Source organism: Nyctereutes procyonoides, unplaced genomic scaffold (assembly GCF_905146905.1).
Source record: "Nyctereutes procyonoides isolate TBG_1078 unplaced genomic scaffold, NYPRO_anot_genome, whole genome shotgun sequence".
In the NCBI taxonomy this organism is placed as follows: Eukaryota; Metazoa; Chordata; class Mammalia; order Carnivora; family Canidae; genus Nyctereutes; species Nyctereutes procyonoides.
In genome coordinates this window covers 35,761,580-35,779,025 of record NW_026575139.1, presented here as the reverse complement: position 1 = coordinate 35,779,025, position 17,446 = coordinate 35,761,580, and the positions used below count along the sequence as shown (strand labels likewise).

At 36.4% G+C, this 17,446-nt stretch overlaps 1 protein-coding gene across 2 annotated transcripts in view; it reads left to right on the top strand.

The window, feature by feature from the left end:
- The first annotated feature begins 1,366 nt into the window (after positions 1–1,366).
- Positions 1,367–17,446, top strand: part of SYT16 (synaptotagmin 16) — a 90,958-nt gene continuing 74,878 nt past the window's right edge. For both annotated transcript variants that reach the window (XM_055304239.1, XM_055304238.1), the window contains exon 1: positions 1,367–1,889. In XM_055304239.1, coding sequence (XP_055160214.1) covers positions 1,367–1,889 — 523 coding nt within the window. The remainder of the gene's footprint in view (positions 1,890–17,446) is intronic.

Below are 17,446 nucleotides of genomic sequence, written 5' to 3'. Positions count from 1 at the left end.
TTAGATGACAAGAGATACAAGCCTGTATAAAGGGATTGAACTATAGGCTGGTGATGTATATTTTAGAGTTAAAAAAACACAGTGTTGAGTCTTATGGATGGGTCAGCTCTTGCAGCTGATTGAATATGAAGGGGCAGGAGGAGTAACCATAGGAAAATGAATGGTTGCATATATGTACTTGGTGGGAAGTCAAGGAAGAGCCTGAAAGACAGACTCATGAATTATTTAACATAAAGGAAAAGTGCAGAGAGCTCAGTTTCCCCTTAATTGGAATGTGGGCTCCATAGGGACAGAGATCTCAAGGTTACCTTATACTTGGCATTGTGCCCAGAACTTAATAGGCACTTAATCAATATTTGTTTATTGATATATATATATATATATCTCCACACTCACACACAATACACATACCTATGCAAATACATGTATGTATATGTTTGTATGTGTTTGTATGAGTGTATAAGTATAGATGTTTAGGTCCAGAATCTTCATTGTGCCTTGTTGCTCTGATGATGTCCTATAGCTGCCTCCTTTAGGTTGTGAATTTGGGGGAAGGAGGGTGTCTCAGGAGTCTTCCAGGTTGTGGAGGGTTGTCTTTGGGAGGTCAGAACATAGACAAAGGCAACAAGATGCTAGGATCATGTCTCTAGTAAGCTGCATATTCCACTTGTCGCACTGTTTTTTTAGTGGTTCTTTGCTCCTCAAGAATAGATATGATTTGTAGAAATTGCATAAAAATATACAGTCTTACTTTAAGATCTGTTAAAAGCTTTTTAATTCCAGGCACACATTTCCTTTTGAAAGGATAAATCTTTGTGTCATGAAGCAGAGATGCTTATTAGCCTGCTCGCTGGGATCTGCAGGTTCGTAGATGAAGCATCCAACCTTTCTTGTATTTTGAAATGTCATATCCAACCTCTTAATGAAGATTCATTTATCCTTTTTACACTGTTAAGTATGGTCTATGTGGGGATCGACTTCTCAGTCCACATGAATAGAGCCCATTACTGCTGATGAAAGTTTTGCACATGCCTGAGCAGGTGAATACGCATTGAAGTAATCTACATTTAGACTTGCACAGTAATTTTTATTTAGCTACTTTCAGATTTCAATGATGATCTCTTTTAGTCCCTGAATGTTGTTTGACATTGATTACAGGTATCGGTAGTGGGTCTGAGGTTGTTACTGTAATAGGTGTAAGTATTTCTTTCCTCTGTTTCAGCTGAGAAGTTTTGAGAGTGAACTATTCACAGCCATTAAGAGACCTCCAATTTAATTTGTCATCAAGCTTATTCTATAGTTCACATTAAGTCCAGAGTACTGAAGGAGCTGAACAAGTCGACTTGTAGACATCAGATAGCTGGCCATGGTTTTGGCCATGGCGTCTCAGGATGCTCAGAACTTCTTCCAGCCTCTCTCTTCCTGGATATCTCGGGTTTATGAAGCTCTCCAGCAAGCAGGAGATATGTTATCTGCTTCGCTGGTTAACTTAAGCAAACAAGACTCTAAATTGAGTGACAAGCTAGACCAGGACTTAGATGATATTCAGATTCAGAAAGCTTACTTTGAAGATGAAGAACAAGGCAATGATTGGCGTCAAGAGGATGCAAATCCCTTGTTTCTTGAAGTGGATCATTTCTCCTGTTGTAATAGTGATTTGCAGGACTCTGCCCAAAGTTTGAGCCCCAGACTTAGCCAACATGCAAAGGACTCATGTTCCATAATGTCCCAGTGGCCCAGTCAGACCCTTGATGACCAAAAGCTACCACATGTGCTTTCTTCTATTGCTGAGGAAGAACATCACCTTGAAAAACAAAAGAGTGACCTTCAACACAGCTTTAACAGCCAGCAATCTGGTATTTTAGAAAATGTTAATGGAAAAAAGCAAGGTAAGGTAGCCAGTGATCATTTTCTCTGGGTTCTTCCAAAGGGCATTTCTACTAATCTTATTTTTGACTTGTTTTAGTTATCATATGAATTTTATTTTCTCTCTCTCTTTATACCTTTTAACATGCTGGCTTCTTATTGAGAGATGTTCTTCTTAGGAATATTTTCAACATATAAAACTATGGGAGACCCATATTTGTGGGCTCCATATTTCAGAACAATAGTTCAGATCAAATAAAATTGTTAAAACAAGTCGATAGGTTCTGTTTGAGAAGCCCTTGTGCATATGTCATGCTTTTTAAAATATCTTTTAAAATGTTCTCCTTTTTTCACTAGGTTAGGAATCTCTAGATGTTACTATATTATTCAGTGTGAAATCCTGTGCAAAAAGCCATACTTGTTGCAAAATTTTTAGTTGATAACACTCCAAGAACACTTTTCACAGTGTTTCACTGAGACGTGATGTGAGATGACAGTAGATAGGAAATCTTTGAAATAAGAATAGCTTGATTTTCTTTAAGCCTTGAGTGGAAAGGACACATTTAAAACAAACTGTCTTTAGAGCTTTATCCTGTCAGATATCCTGAATATAGTGAAAATGTAATTGACGCTATAAAAGTAGCTGTAGTATGTCCTGGCATGAATTTTTCAGGCTTCTAATGCCTGAAGTAAGGACATCCCACTTGGTTGAGAGGACAGAGATGGCTGATATGCCAAGAAAGGTGTTGGGTGTGTATTTGTGATGTGTAGTTGTAATACATACATCTCTCACAAAGATTACTGGATCTTTTATGTGACAGAAAGGTGAAGTCATTAATTCTTTTCTTTTTAAAGGAACAGATTTTCTGGGATATTTCGAAGCTTCTTCATCCATTTTCAGGGATTCCTCTTAGCTTTTTCTTTTTAGGGAAACATTTTATCAAGATACATTAAGCCTTAGAAAATGAGGAAACATAATTTCATATTATTTTTATAGTATTTTCTTGATACTCTTACTTAATGTTGAAATGCTAGAATAAAATGGTAAAAACAGGATAGGGTAGGCTGATATTCTTTCTGAATCTGATAAACTTATAAATAAATGCAATTTCAAGCCTTTAAAATTATCTGTAGAGATAATTCTAGAAATATCTGGGCATCCAGTAGGATTTCTTAGATTTGATTGGAAATTTCTATTCCTATTTTAGAAAATTCCTGCTAAAGTTGAACTATATTAAAAACTATTAATGTGAATTTGGCTTAATAATTACTTAATATTAGGTTTTTAAAATGTTTGTAATAAAACAATTATATTCACTTATTTATTCACTAGGTTGTAGCCTCTTGGGAGGCAAGGGCCACACCATAAGTTAATTTTTGTATCCTTAACATCAAGCACAATGTTAGGTATGTAACAGGACACCAAATAATAATGATGGAAGAACAACAAGGAAAGCTAACTAATCTCACTTTACAGTTGAGAAGATTGATGCTTAGAGTGTTAGAGAATATGCCCAAGATCCATATTTATAAAGAGGCACAGCTCAGGGAGTCTGATTCTAGAGTTTATACATATTCTGTCTCTTTTTTTCTCCTCCTTCTCAAGGTATAATTTACATATGGTGAAATTCACTCTCATTAGTATATGGTTCTGTGAGTTTTTAACACCCTGTTTTGTAATCACTGCTACAATCGAGGTATAAACAGTTCTTTTTTTATTTTTTTAATAAATTAATTTTTATTGGTGTTCAATTTACCAACATACAGAATAACACCCAGTGCTCATCCCGACCAGTGTCCCCCTCAGTGCCCGTCACCCATTCACCCCCACCCCCGCCCTCCTCCCCCTCCACCACCCCTAGTTCATTTCCCAGAGTTAGAAGTCTTTATGTTCTGTCTCCCTTTCTGATATTTCCCACACATTTCCTCTCCCTTCCCTTATATTCCCTCTCACTATTATTCATATTCCCCAAATGAATGAGAACATACACTGTTTGTCCTTCTCCGATTGACTTACTTCACTCAGCATTATACCCTCCAGTTCCATCCACGTTGAAGCAAATGGTGGGTATTTGTCGTTTCTAATGGCTGAGTAATATTCCATTGTATACATAAACCACATCTTCTTTATCCATTCATCTTTCGATGGGCACCGAGGCTCCTTCCACAGTTTGGCTATTGTGGACATGGCTGCTAGAAACATCGGGGTGCAGGTGTCCCGGCGTTTCGTTGCATCTGAATCTTTGGGGTAAATCCCTAACAGTGCAATTGCTGGGTCGTAGGGCAGGTCTATTTTTAATTCTTTGAGGAACCTCCACACAGTTTTCCAGAGTGGCTGCACCAGTTCACACTCCCACCAACAGTGTAAGAGGGTTCCCTTTTCTCCGCATCCTCTCCAACATTTGTTGTTTCCTGCCTTGTTAATTTTCCCCATTCTCACTGGTGTGAGGTGGTATCTCATTGTGGTTTTGATTTGTATTTCCCTGATGGCAAGTGATGCAGAGCATTTTCTCATGTGCTTGTTGGCTATGTCTATGTCTTCCTCTGTGAGATTTCTCTTCATGTCTTTTGCCCATTTCATGATTGGATTGTTTGTTTCTTTGGTGTTGAGTTTAATAAGTTCTTTATAGATTTTGGAAACTAGCCCTTTATCTGATATGTTATTTGCAAATATCTTCTCCCATCCTGTAGGTTGTCTTTGAGTTTTGTTGACTGTATCCTTTGCTGTGCAAAAGCTTCTTATCTTGATGAAGTCCCAATGGTTCATTTTTGCTTTTGTTTCTTTTGCTTTCATGGATGTATCTTGCAAGAAGTTACTGTGGCCAAGTTCAAAAAGGGTGTTGCCTGAGTTCTCCTCTAGAATTTTGATGGAATCTTGTCTCACATTTAGATCTTTCATCCATTTTGAGTTTATCTTTGGGTATAAACAGTTCTATCACCTCAACAAATTCAAGTCCCTTTGTACTCATTTCCCTATCTCCAGCTCCTAGCAATTGCTAGCATATTTTCTATCATTTTGTCTTTTCCAGAATGCTATATAAATGGAAATATGCAGATGGTAGCCTTTTGAGTCTTGCTTCTTTTATAATGCAGTTACAGTAATGCATTTGAAATCTATCCATGTTTAGATAGATGTGTGTTTCAGTAGTTCACTTTTTTTAAATTGCTGAGTAGTATTCCATTGCATGAATGCACCATAGTTTGTTGATCTACTCATCAGTTGAGGAATATTTGGGTGGTTTCCAGTTTTTAACAGTGTAAATAAAATTGCTATAAACAGTCACAAAACAGTTTTGGTACAAATGTAAGTTTTCATTTCAATTAGGTAAATGCCTAGGAGTGGGATTGTTGGGTCCTATGGGAGGTATATGTTTAACTTTATAAAAAAAAATTCTACTATTTTCTGAAGTACCATTTACATTCCCAAAGTAATGTGTGAGATTTCTAGTCACTCATATCCACACCAGCACTTTGTAGCATTTTATTATAAAAAATTTTTTAGCCATTCTCATAGGTATGTAGTGATTTTGTCTGTTTTATTTTGTAGTTTCCAGCATAAAGGCCTCATTCTATTTTGTTAGATTTATACCTAAGTAATTCCTTCTTTTTGGATTCTATTGTAAATAGTACTTTTTTAAAAAAACAGATTTTATTTATTCATCAGAGGCACAGAGAGAGAGAGACAGAGACAGACAGACAGGCAGAGACACAGGCAGAGGGAGAAGCAGGCTTCATGCAGGGACTCCAGTATCACGCCCTGGGCCAAAGGCAGGTGACTCTAGGATCAAGCCCTGGGCCAAAGGCAGGTGCTAAACGGCTGAGCCACCCAGGGATCCCCTGTAAATAGTACTTTTATAACTTTCAATTTGAAACTGCTGCTTACTAATATATAAAAATTCCATTGACCTTTGTATATTGACCTTCCATCATGTAATCTTCCCAAACCCACTGATTATCATTCTGATACCTTTCCCAAAATATTGGGATTTTTCTCCATAGAAAATTATATAATTAGTGTGCAAAATGACAGTTTTATTTCTTCCTCCCCAATATTCATTTCTATTATTGATGTATCTTGACTGATTACACTATATTATGTTGAATAAGAGTGGTAAAAGTAGTTATCTTTGCTTTGATTCTGAGCTTAGTGGAAAAACTTTGTCTTTCATTATTACCTAGTATTTAGGTGTAGGTTTCTGTAGATGCTCTTTATTATATTGAAGAAGTTCCTTTTTATTTCAATTTGTTGAGAGTTTTCATCAAAAAGGAATTCTGTCAAATGCTGTTTTGCATATATTAGGATAACTACGTAATCTTTCTTGGTCAGTGTTGAAATGAATTGCACTGATTACTTTTTGAGTGTTGAATATGTCTTGCATACCTGGGATAAAATCCACTTGGTCATGGTATACTGTTCTTTTCATGTATTGTTGAATTTGATTTGCTAGTATTTTGTTGAGGTGTTTTTCTTTTTTTTCCCATCTATTTTCATTAAGATATTAGTCTGTATTTTTCTTGTATTGTTTTTGTGTAGTTTTGGTATCAGTGTAATGTTGGCCTCATAAAATGAATTGTGAAATGTTTCTCCTTCACGGTGGCCTGGAAAATTTCTTATTAAATAAGCATTATTTATTTCTTAAAAGTTTGCTACAATTTCCCAGTGAAACCTTCTGAACCAGAAATTTTGTGTGTGTGTAGTGGGGTGTTTGGGTGGGTGGGGGGGATATTTTGAAATACAAATTTAGTTTCTTTAGTATGTATAGGATTATTCAAGTTAAATGTTTTTTTCTTGAGTGATTTTATGCAGTTTGTGTTTCTCAAGAATTTTTAAATTTCATCTATGTTATTAAATTTATAGACAGTATTTCCTTGCTATCTTTTTAATGTTTGTAGAGATTACAGTGATCTCCCTCTTTATTTCCTGATATTGGTCATTTTTGTCTTCTTATTTTGCAGAGGGTGTGGTCTAAGTAAATGATTATCTAATTTCTCTATTTTTTTTCAAGGAACTAGTTTTTGGTTTTATTAATTTTTCCCTATTGTTTTTCTGTCCCTAATTTTATTGATTGTTGCTGTTATCTTTATTTTTTTTCTTCCTTCTGCCTCTATTGGTTATAATTTGTCCTTTTTTCTAATTATTTAATGTATAATTTTTTCCTAAGAATTGCTTTATCTGCATCCAAAAATTATTAATATGTTGTCATTCTATTAAAAATATTTTCTAGTTTCCCTTTGACTTCCTCTTTGATGCCTAGTTTATTTTAAAATATGTTGGAAATATTCCAAGTACTAGGAATATTTTAGATAATTTTCTGTAACCAATTTCTAGTTTAACTTAGTTATAATCTGAGTACATATATTACATGATTTTGGTTTTTTAAATTAATTAAGCTTTGTTTTATCACTCTGAATATGTTCTGACTTGTTGGATATTTCCTGTGTACTTGAAAAAGACTGTAAAAAGACTTGTGTGTTTTTTGCTGTTGTTGGGCATGGTGCTCTATAAATTACTTCAAGTTTTTTGAGGCTGTTTTTTCAGATTTTTTTATATACTTATTTTATCTACTAATTTTGCCAATTGATTTTGTTCTGTTGATTACTGAGAGAAGAGTATTGCAGTCTCTAATTCTTGTGGATTTGTCTATTTCTCTTTAGAGTTCTATCAGTTTTTGCTTCATGTAAAGCTCTGTTGTCAATTGTATACACATTTTAGAAATATGTGTCTCCTTGATTAATTGGTCATTATATTATATACCTTTTTTATCCCTAAAGTCAATTTTGATATTAATATGGCTACTCCAGCTTTCTTTTGATTAGTGTTGGTGTGATATATTCTTTTGTATTCATTAACTTTATTTTTTTTTAAAGTTTAAAGATGTTATTTGTTTATTTGAGAGAGAGAGGGATAGCACAGCAGGGGGGGGGACAGAGGGAAAGGGAGGAGCAGACTCCCCACTGAGCAGGGAGCCTGACACTGGGCTCTATCCCAGGATCCTGAGATCCTGAGATCATGACTTGAGTGGAAGGCAGATGCTTAATGACTGATGTCACCCAGGTGACAAAATTAGATAATCATTTACTTAGACCACCCCTTATTCATTAACTTAAAATTTGTCTTTATACTTATAGTGGGATTCTTGTACATAGCATAAAGTTGGGTCTTATTTTTTTAATACAATCTGACAAATTTTCAGGATTAATTGGTCTCTCTCACTGTTACTTGGTCTTAACTTTATATTTAAGTAATTATTGATATTGTATTAAAATCTGTCATCTTGTTAGATTATTTCCTATTTGTTTCATCTGTTCTTTGTCTGTTTTTTCTTATTTTTTTGTTTCACATCTTCTTTTGAATTGAGTATTTTTAAGATTCCATTTCATCTCCATTCCGGGCAGAGGGAGAAGCAGGCTCCCTGCAGGGAGCCCAATGTGGGACTCGATCCCGGACTCTGGTATCACTCCATGAGCTGAAAGCATATGCTCAACCCCTGAGCCACCCAGGCATCCTGATATACTAACTTTTATACATGCAGTGCTCAATACAATGAGCTGGTTTGCTTTAGATAGTTGGTTGTCTCTCTGAATTATTAAAATAAGAAAAAAAGAATTTTATATTTACTTCATTTATGCTGTTTGAAGCTCTTTAGCTTGTGCATATATGCTGCTAATAAATTATCTTAGTTGATTGTCTGAAAAATATTTATTTTTCAATCTATTTCAGCAAGGTATGGAATTCTGAGTTAACACTTATTTTCCCAGCACCTTAAGGTTTTCATTTCACCGTCTTATAGCTTGCACAGTTTCCATTTGAGAAGTATGCCATAATTCTTACTTTTGTTCCTTTGCATGTAATGTATCTTTTTTCTATTAAATACCTTCAAGATTTTGTGTTTATCTGTGGTTCTCAGCAGCTGTATCTAGGGGTGTGTATGTGTGTGTGTGTGTGTTCTCTGAGCTTTTTTGTGTCTATGGTTTAGTGAGTTTCATTACTTCTGGAAAATTCTTGGCCATCATATCTTCAAATATATTCTCTTTTGCTCCTCTCTCTAGTATTCCAGTTACACAAATATTAAACCATTTGTTTTTTTTAAGATTTTATTTATTTATTCATGACAGAGAGAGACAGAGACACAGGGAGAGGGAGAAGCAGGCTCCATGCAGGGAACCTGATGCAGGACTTGATCCCGGGACTCCAGGATCAGGTCCTGGGCTGAAGGCAGGTGCCAAACCCCTGAGCCACCCAGGGATCCCCAATATTACACCATTTGATATCATCCCACAGCTCCTGAGTATTCTTTTTCCTTCATTCTTTTTTCCTTTTTGAATTTTAGTTTAGGTAGTACAATCTAATATCATACATTCTTCAAGTTTACTAATATTTTCTTTGTGTCAGTTCTGATAATGAGTCCACTGAAAGCATTCTTCATCTCTGTTATCATATTTTTTAATTTCTATCATTTTGATTTGATTTTTTAAAAAAATAATTTCAGTCTTCTTTGCTGAAGTTCTCCATGAGTTTTTGTGTGTTCCCCTTTTCCCACTATGGCTTTTAACATATTAATTATAGTTATTTAAATTTCCTGTCTGATAATCCCAACATCTGAGTCATCTCTGAGTTTGGCTTTTTTGATTGCTTTGTCTATTGATAGTGTATATTTCCTTTCTGTTTATTTTTCTTGTCTTGTAATTTTTGACTCATAATCAAACATCATAGGTAGGGAATGTAAATAGTATTTCTGTCTGGAAATAGGTTAGTCTTTCTAATGCTCAGAGAGGGTTGAGTCAATTTAATCAGAATTTGATTTGGGTTTGGGCTTTGTTGTTACTAATTTCAGTGCTATATAGGCTTCAAATTTTTCTATTATTACATTATGTTTAGGGTAGGGGCTTGTTTTCTACAGAGTTTTGTAAAATCTGCCCAATCCTCAGCTTGAGTTTCTTCTTTTTGTCTGTGCCTCAGGAAGTGTCTCTTTTTTTAGGCTTTTGTCCCTTTTCCAGAAGGAGTCTTCTCTGTTATCTATTACTTGGTATTTACTCATGTGGTGTGGTTGTGTTGGAAATTTCTGTTTTCTGCTGTTTGGGAGCAGCCTCTTTTTAGGCAGGTCTTATGTCCCGATGTCTTAGGGTGGGGGCCTTCTCAATAATCCTGCCCTCCCCACAGTGGTCTGACCCCGACTTCTTTCTGCCCCTACCCCAGAGGTGGAAGTTTTTATTTTGTTTTATTTACTCACCTTTAATGGTGAATGAAGGGAGAAAGGCATTCCTTTTGGAGGAAATGGCATGAACACTAGACATGTGGACAAGTCTGACATTTTTAGGGTTGGAAAATTAGCTAGATCTTAGCGTGCAATTAGTAAGGTTTTTGTTTTTCTATGTTAAGGATTTAGCTTTTATTTTGTAAACATTTAGGAATCTCAAAAATACTCTAATCACAAGTGATACCAACAGAGCCTTGTTTTAGAAGGATAACTCTAGCACCAGTTTAGAGGCTAATTTGGGAGAAATAATGTATGTTAGGGAGGTATTGTAGTAATTTGTAAGAAGAAATAGTGTCTGAAACAATATGAATATATATATATATATATATATATATATAGAGAGAGAGAGAGAGAGAGAGATAGTTGACATTATTTTCATGACAAAATGATGTCATCAAAAAGGCATCTAAAAGCGTCTTTGACAGGGCTCTGACAGAGCAATGGGGCATTGGCTTATTACAGTGGAGGCAGAAGTCCAAGTTTCCCTTTTGGCCTCCTTTACTCTTGAAGGGGTGCTCCTCATTAATGTTGGGTTGGAATGGGAGCTCTTTCTTTTCCTTCCCAGTGATTTCCACTGAGTTGAAGGTAGTTTTATTACTATTAGGTGATGTTGAAAATCGTGTCTCCACTAGAGCTCCTCTGATACCACCCAAGTTGGAAGTGGCAGGAGTGCCTCAATACTTTCAGGTGGGGGTCCAGGCTCCTCATGTGGACTATTCTGATACTATAGAAGTGGAGGATACTCATTACTGGCTATCAAAAAGGAAAGTCCTGGATCCCTACTTTGCCTTCTCTGGCACCCTCTGGTGGGGGTATTTGGTTGCCTCATTACATACTGGTGAGGATGGAAGTTTAGGCATGGATCATGGTAGGTAACAGTTATTTTCTGTGCTGTTTGTCTAGAGTAGAACATTTATTGTCTAAGAGTTTTCTGTTTTGCTAGAGTGCCCCTTCCCGGGTCCTTTGCATAGAGAGAATAGGCTATTTTTGGGGCCTTTGTTACCTGTGTCTGTTAGAATTTCTGGGTTGCCAGTTTCTTCAGCTTTATTCTGGGATATGTGTGGCAAACAAACCCAGGAAACTCACCACCATATTGTTCCTTGAATTTCATGGTCACTGACCAGTCTGCCATCTTATCTTCTCTGTACCTTTTAGTCTTCTTATCTTTGTTTTATATATAGTGTCTAGGGCTTTTGGTTGTACTTAGGGGGAAGAATAGGGGAAAAGACATCTATTCTATCTTCCTGGAAGTGCAAGTCTTCAAATTAGTCCTTAACAGCATTGTGACTAAATCTCACCCACTTCTCTCCATTTCACAGTGAAAACAAGAGCAATAGGAAATGATAAAGGGAGACATGTATCTATTGGTCAATATGGGGAGAAACACTCCTCTAAAAGGAGAGGTTTTGTCTGATGGCTGTTCTCACTTAATCAAATGCTTATTGAAGTCTACCATGTACAAAGCACTATGGGGAATGGACTACTATACACAAGTATAAGCCATGGGGCCTCTCCAGATTATTGAAAAGCTTATACCATTTGTTTAATACATTCTAGAAGATGAACAGATGTTTTTAATGGCTATTGGTGGCAGTGAGAGTGGGGATGCAGCAGAGATTTGGAATGAGACAGTCCAATTGGCCCAGTTCACTCATGAATTGAGTGAATTGGCCCAGTTCACTCATAGGTGGGGGAGCTTTACTAAGTTGCCTCTGGGGAACTTCCATCTTTGACTTTTTTCCTGATGTGATATATCCCACTAATTTACTTCAAATGCTTTATAACCGGTGAACAAAAGCCCTTATTCCTCTTTTCTCAAAATATTTACATGCCCTGAGCACCTATGAAACCAGGATAAGGGACTGGATTCTTAGCTGTATGATTATTAAATACTTCTTTTGGGGTGTGCGGATTCTACCTGTTTGGTGGCAGTCTTAAATTATCATCACGTGCTCATTTTTTTTTCTTTTATACGAACGGATCACGGCAGCTGCAGTACATGGCTGCTTTGCAGTCTATTAAAGAGATGTATTTGGAGATACTCTAAGAAAAGGCGGCATTTTAATCAGTAATTTATATGCATTTTTTAAAAAGCCTTGTCAAGCCTGCTTTTCCCATTTAACCTTGAATTCTTTTCATAACATTGTATCTTGATTTTATGTTCCTTAATGTGCCATATTTTTTCTCCACAATAGATTTTAAGCTAAATTGGCCCAAAACAAGAGGGATGCTGAATGCTTTTTGTAACCATGGAAACATTTCTGGGCACTTGCTGAGGATCTGGTTGCCAATAGTAATGTAACAGAGAAAAAAGATACACTTCATTTAGCAGTTGCCTATGATTAAGAGGCAGATAGACTCCTTACAGTGCCATCTCAAGATAGGTTTTTTGGTTTAAAGACCCAAATCCAAAACACCAGCTTCTCAGTCAAGAAGCAGTTATGACACCTTTGATATGTGATGGGAAAGAGTTCTAATTGCATTTAAAAATCATCTTTGTTTTCAGTTTTTCACCTCATACTTTTTTTTGAGGCTGTTTTTTAACCACATGTATTTGTTTCCAAGAAATATGCTCACTATTTCCTGAAATAGCTTGCTAATGGAATTAATGTGTTCCAAGTACACTGGCATATAGAACTTCAGAAACACTCTTGGCTAGATGGAATGAATTAAAAAAAAAAAAAAAACCAGAACAGCAGGCTTTGGAATCATGGTGATACAATTTGACTTTCCAGTCAGATTATGAGGCTAATATAACATGAAAAGGAAAATCCTACAGTGTTCTTAGTCGCTGGTTGGTCTCAAGCTTTTATGGATTGGAGGTATTTTGTGTTGTCAGTATTCTTAGCATTGCTTGTGGCAATTGAGACTAAATGTATCAGGCAATATAATGCGATTGATTTATAAATCATACAGGCTTCATTTCTTTTCGATAGGACATGTTACTGCACATGAAATGTTGCATCCTGCCTTTCCTTTATTTGCAATACAGGAACTTTGCTTTTGCACTGCACAAGTGATTTCTTGAAAGTAAAACTATCCCTAATTAAATTTGTCTTCATTCATTAGTCCTTCATTTGCTAGCACATACCATCATGTTCCTTGGTTATCCAGACTCTCCATGAGTATTCTGCAAAATCTTCAGAATTTGTTCTCTAAAAACCTTTTGAAGTTAATTTTGATACATTGACTTGCATGTTTTAGAAAAGATAGGTATTAATGAACATGCTAGGATCTGACATACAATTGTCAGAGCCTTGACAGTGAAGGCAAGGAGATTGTTATTGCCTCTGTTATTTATTTTGCAATTTTGTGTCATTTTTAAAGGAAATTTTAGGCTTGTAACAAAATCTTATATGGACAGAAGTTAGAACATATGACTTATCCAAGTGGTCATAATGTGGATTCAATTTTTACCACAATTTCTGGATGCTACTGCAATAGAATGCTTGAACACTTTGAAGACAGGTTTAAAATGAGGAAGTAAAGTCCACTTTCTGTTTTCCCATTCTTACCATTGTTAGGGATAGATTAGAAGGATTAGAGGTAAGTTATACTACAAATAAGCTTAAGTTCCATTTTTCCAATTCCCAAGAAACCACAGATTTTTCTTTTTTAGAAAAGACTTATTTGATATATATAGAGAGAGTGTGTGCATGTGGACAGGTGAGATTGGGAAGATCAGAGGGAGAGAATCTTCAAGCAGACTCCCTGCTGATTAGGGAGCCCAACACAGGGCTCATTCTCATGACCCTGAGATCAGGGCCTGAGCTGAAACCAAGAGTCTGATGCCCACCCAACTGAGCCACCCAGGCACCTCCAGACATTTCTCTGCAATAATGAAATTACTTGATAATAAAATAGTTCAGTAGTAAAAAAACTTGAGTCTTCCTTGCCTTGAGACTCAGACAGTAATAGAGCCAGGTGACTCTTTTTTGCAATTATCTAGCCTACTGGGGAGGAAGCCAGAGCCAGTTATAAATTTAATAAGATCTTTTGTTCATTTACTATCTTGTTTCTTCTTGCTGAGGGACATTCTAACCTGTGTGTTTCTTTGTTGTTTACTCATCCTTTAAGATGCCATTACTATCTTTCCCTCTTCTATTCATCTTTCTTTGGCAAATCCCCTTTTTCTCTTGCCTGGTACTCTTGTCAGAAATCCATCTCTGAGGGTCTTGTTTCTGAAGAAGAGCCTTATAATGGGGTTTCTGATTTGTGATGATGAGTTTTTCTTCCCTTGAGCTCCTGTTAATTATGCTCAGGGGGTGGTCCTGACCACTGCTAATGGAGTTTTTAGTGCCCTTACATTTCCTAGTTTTTAAATTTATGAAACATTTCAAAATTATATTCAAAACAACTATAGCATGGTATAACAAATATCCACAAATCTACTACTTAACTTTGCCACATCTTAAGGTTTTGCCATATTGAAGTGAGATTTATTTTACAGAATTAATCTAGGACCAATGTAAATAGAACTCCCTGTGAACTCATCTCTTTACTTTCTCTTCTCTCTTCACTAGGAGTAAAACAAATCTAGATTTGGAGGCATGATTCCCAGTGTGTTTTTATTCTTTTGCTGCAAGTATTTGTATCTGTAGATTTTTCACAACATAATTTTTCATGTTTTAAAACACTACAAATGGTATGAAATTAAGCATGTTATTCTACAACTTGTTTTTGCTTCCCACCCAATGCAATGCTTTTGAGTTATTCAGACACATGTAGATTTGATTTATTTTAACTGTTTTATAGTAGTCCACTATATTAGGTAACATGCCATTTATACATTCATATGGATCTAATTGATCCATTTAAAAAAATTTAGTCTATTAACATAGAGTGCAATATTGGCTTCTGGAGTAGAAATCAGCAATTCATCATAATTTATCCATTAATTTTTAAATTTTTAAAAACATTTTGTTTATTCATGAGAGACAAGAGAGAGGCAGAGACATAGGCAGAGGAAGAAGCAGGCTCCCCTAGGGGAGTCTTCCTTGGGGGACTTGATCCCAGGACTCTGGAATCACTCCCTGAGCCAAAGGCAGATGCTCAACCACTGAGCTACCCAGGCGTCCCAAATTATTCATTCTTATGAACATTGAATTTATCTCCAAATTTTCACTATTATGAATAATTCTGCAACATGAATGTATCTTTGGGCACATTTACTGGAGATTCTTTAGATGGCATGTATAAAGGAGATGAACTGTTTTGAGCCCCTTATTTTAGCTAGGTAATTTCTTCCTGGGTTGAGATCCTTTGAATAGATTCCTTGGTCCTCCTCCACTTTTCCTTAAGGTGGTTCATACTGGTTCTGTAACCAAGATATTCATAACCAATACTATGCTGAAGGCATTAAAAGAATATAAAAGTTGTGTGTGTTTTCCGTAGCAAGTTTAAATATTGAATGAGAACATGGGTAGTGATATCAAATTTTAGGGGGGTTACAAGCTCCTTTGAAACTTTAACAAAAGTTATGAAACTACTTATTCAAAAAACATACACATGATCTTTCAAAACATTTTTTATAATGAAATTTCATGGGTTCATGGACCATGTGAAGTTCATCTGTGATACTCTAAAGTCTGTAAGGTTTACAAAAAAGAGCTAGTGATAATACAGTCAGGAGTCAACCACTATACCATTTCATTTGAAGTTTTACTTTTCTCCTAAAAAAATAAAATTGAAGAAATACATTAGGGTCTGTGTTGTTCTTAAGCTGTTCTCTCTATGCTCCAATCTATTCTGCTATGTCCTGCTTTGGATGTTGGGGCTGGAATTCTGCAAACTATACTTCCTTTCAGTATAGGAATGCCCCATAGGGGCATTCTCCTATGTTGTGCTGATAGAAGTGGTGGAGGGATATTGGAAGATGGGAGGAAGGGAAAAAGGACTTGCTTTTTCCTGCTTTTCCTCACTGTTGCTGTTACTGGAATCCCAGAAGAGCCCTTCACACTGCTGTCAGCAGTTTGGGTTCCAGTTTCCACTTTCTTTCAGCATTACAGAACCAGCCTCATGATACCTTACTCAGAGGTGACAACTCTATCCAGGCATTTTCCCCTCCCCAGAGCCCAGACTTGGTGGGGCTCCTCTTCTGAGATCCTGAACCACCAGTAACAGCCCAGTGATACCCCATCTCCTACATCCAATATCCAAGTCTCATATCCATTGGGTGTCATCTCTGAGCTTCTAGTTCCAATAACCTTGACTGCTTCCCTTTACTTCTCTAGCTGCAGGGGTGGTAGCTGCTTCCTGCAGTTATAATCTCTGAGCTATTTCCATGTTCTTCTTTCTATTCATTCAATACCCAGTAGCTATAGAACCAATTCTCTATATGAAGTTCCCTCTATTGAAATGGCTGTTGTGATTTTTGTTTTCCAAGCTGAACCTTGACCAATATAGCAATTAAAGTATTGTCCAAACAGTTGTATAGATTTTGAAGTAGTCCATATTAATTATGGAAGAGCTAGAATGTGCGTGTGAACTGGGACTTTGTGGAAGTGATAGGTAACTGGTAAAATGAGCATCTAAGTCTTATCCATATTTGATATTCACCAGGCAAACAAATGTAGCATGTCAGATAATAAGTGCCATGCAGGAAAATAAAGAAGGTTAGGGGAGTAAAAATTAATCAGGAGAGTGGAATCTTATATAGGATGATCTTATATTTTATATAGAATAACCTGTATTTTTAAAAGATAATTGATTTTTAAAAGATTTTATTTATTTAAGAGACAGCATGCTAAAGAGACAGACAGGCAGAGAGAGAGAGAGAGAGAGAGTGCGAGCACAGGAGCAGGGGGGAGGAGCAGAGGGAGAGGGAGAAGCAGACTTCCTGCTGAGCAGGGAGCCAGAAGACTGGGGCTCCATCCCAGGACCCCAAGATCATGACCTGAAGGCAGATGCTTAACAGACTGAACCACCCAGGTCCCCAGAATGACCTGCATTTTATATGGGTGGTTCTATATTTTATATAGGTGGTGCTATATTTTATATAGTATGACCTCTCCAGGAAGGCAGCAGTTAAGCAGAGCTGTGAAGGAAGTGAGAGAGTGAGCTATGCAAATATCTAAGGGAAGAGCATTGCCGACAGAGGGAAGGTAGTTGGGCAAAACATTGAGTAGGGTGAGAAGTGTGTTTGGCTGATTGACTATAAAATGCAGCTTTACCCAAGCTTATCAACATCTGGCCATCAGTAATACTGTCCAGTTGTTATTCTGGAATTTTTGCTGTTTGAGAAATTTTCTGATGTCTTCTAAATCTTTTGCTTAAGGAGGTAGGTATGAGATTATTATAGGAGACATTCTTGTTCATGGAAA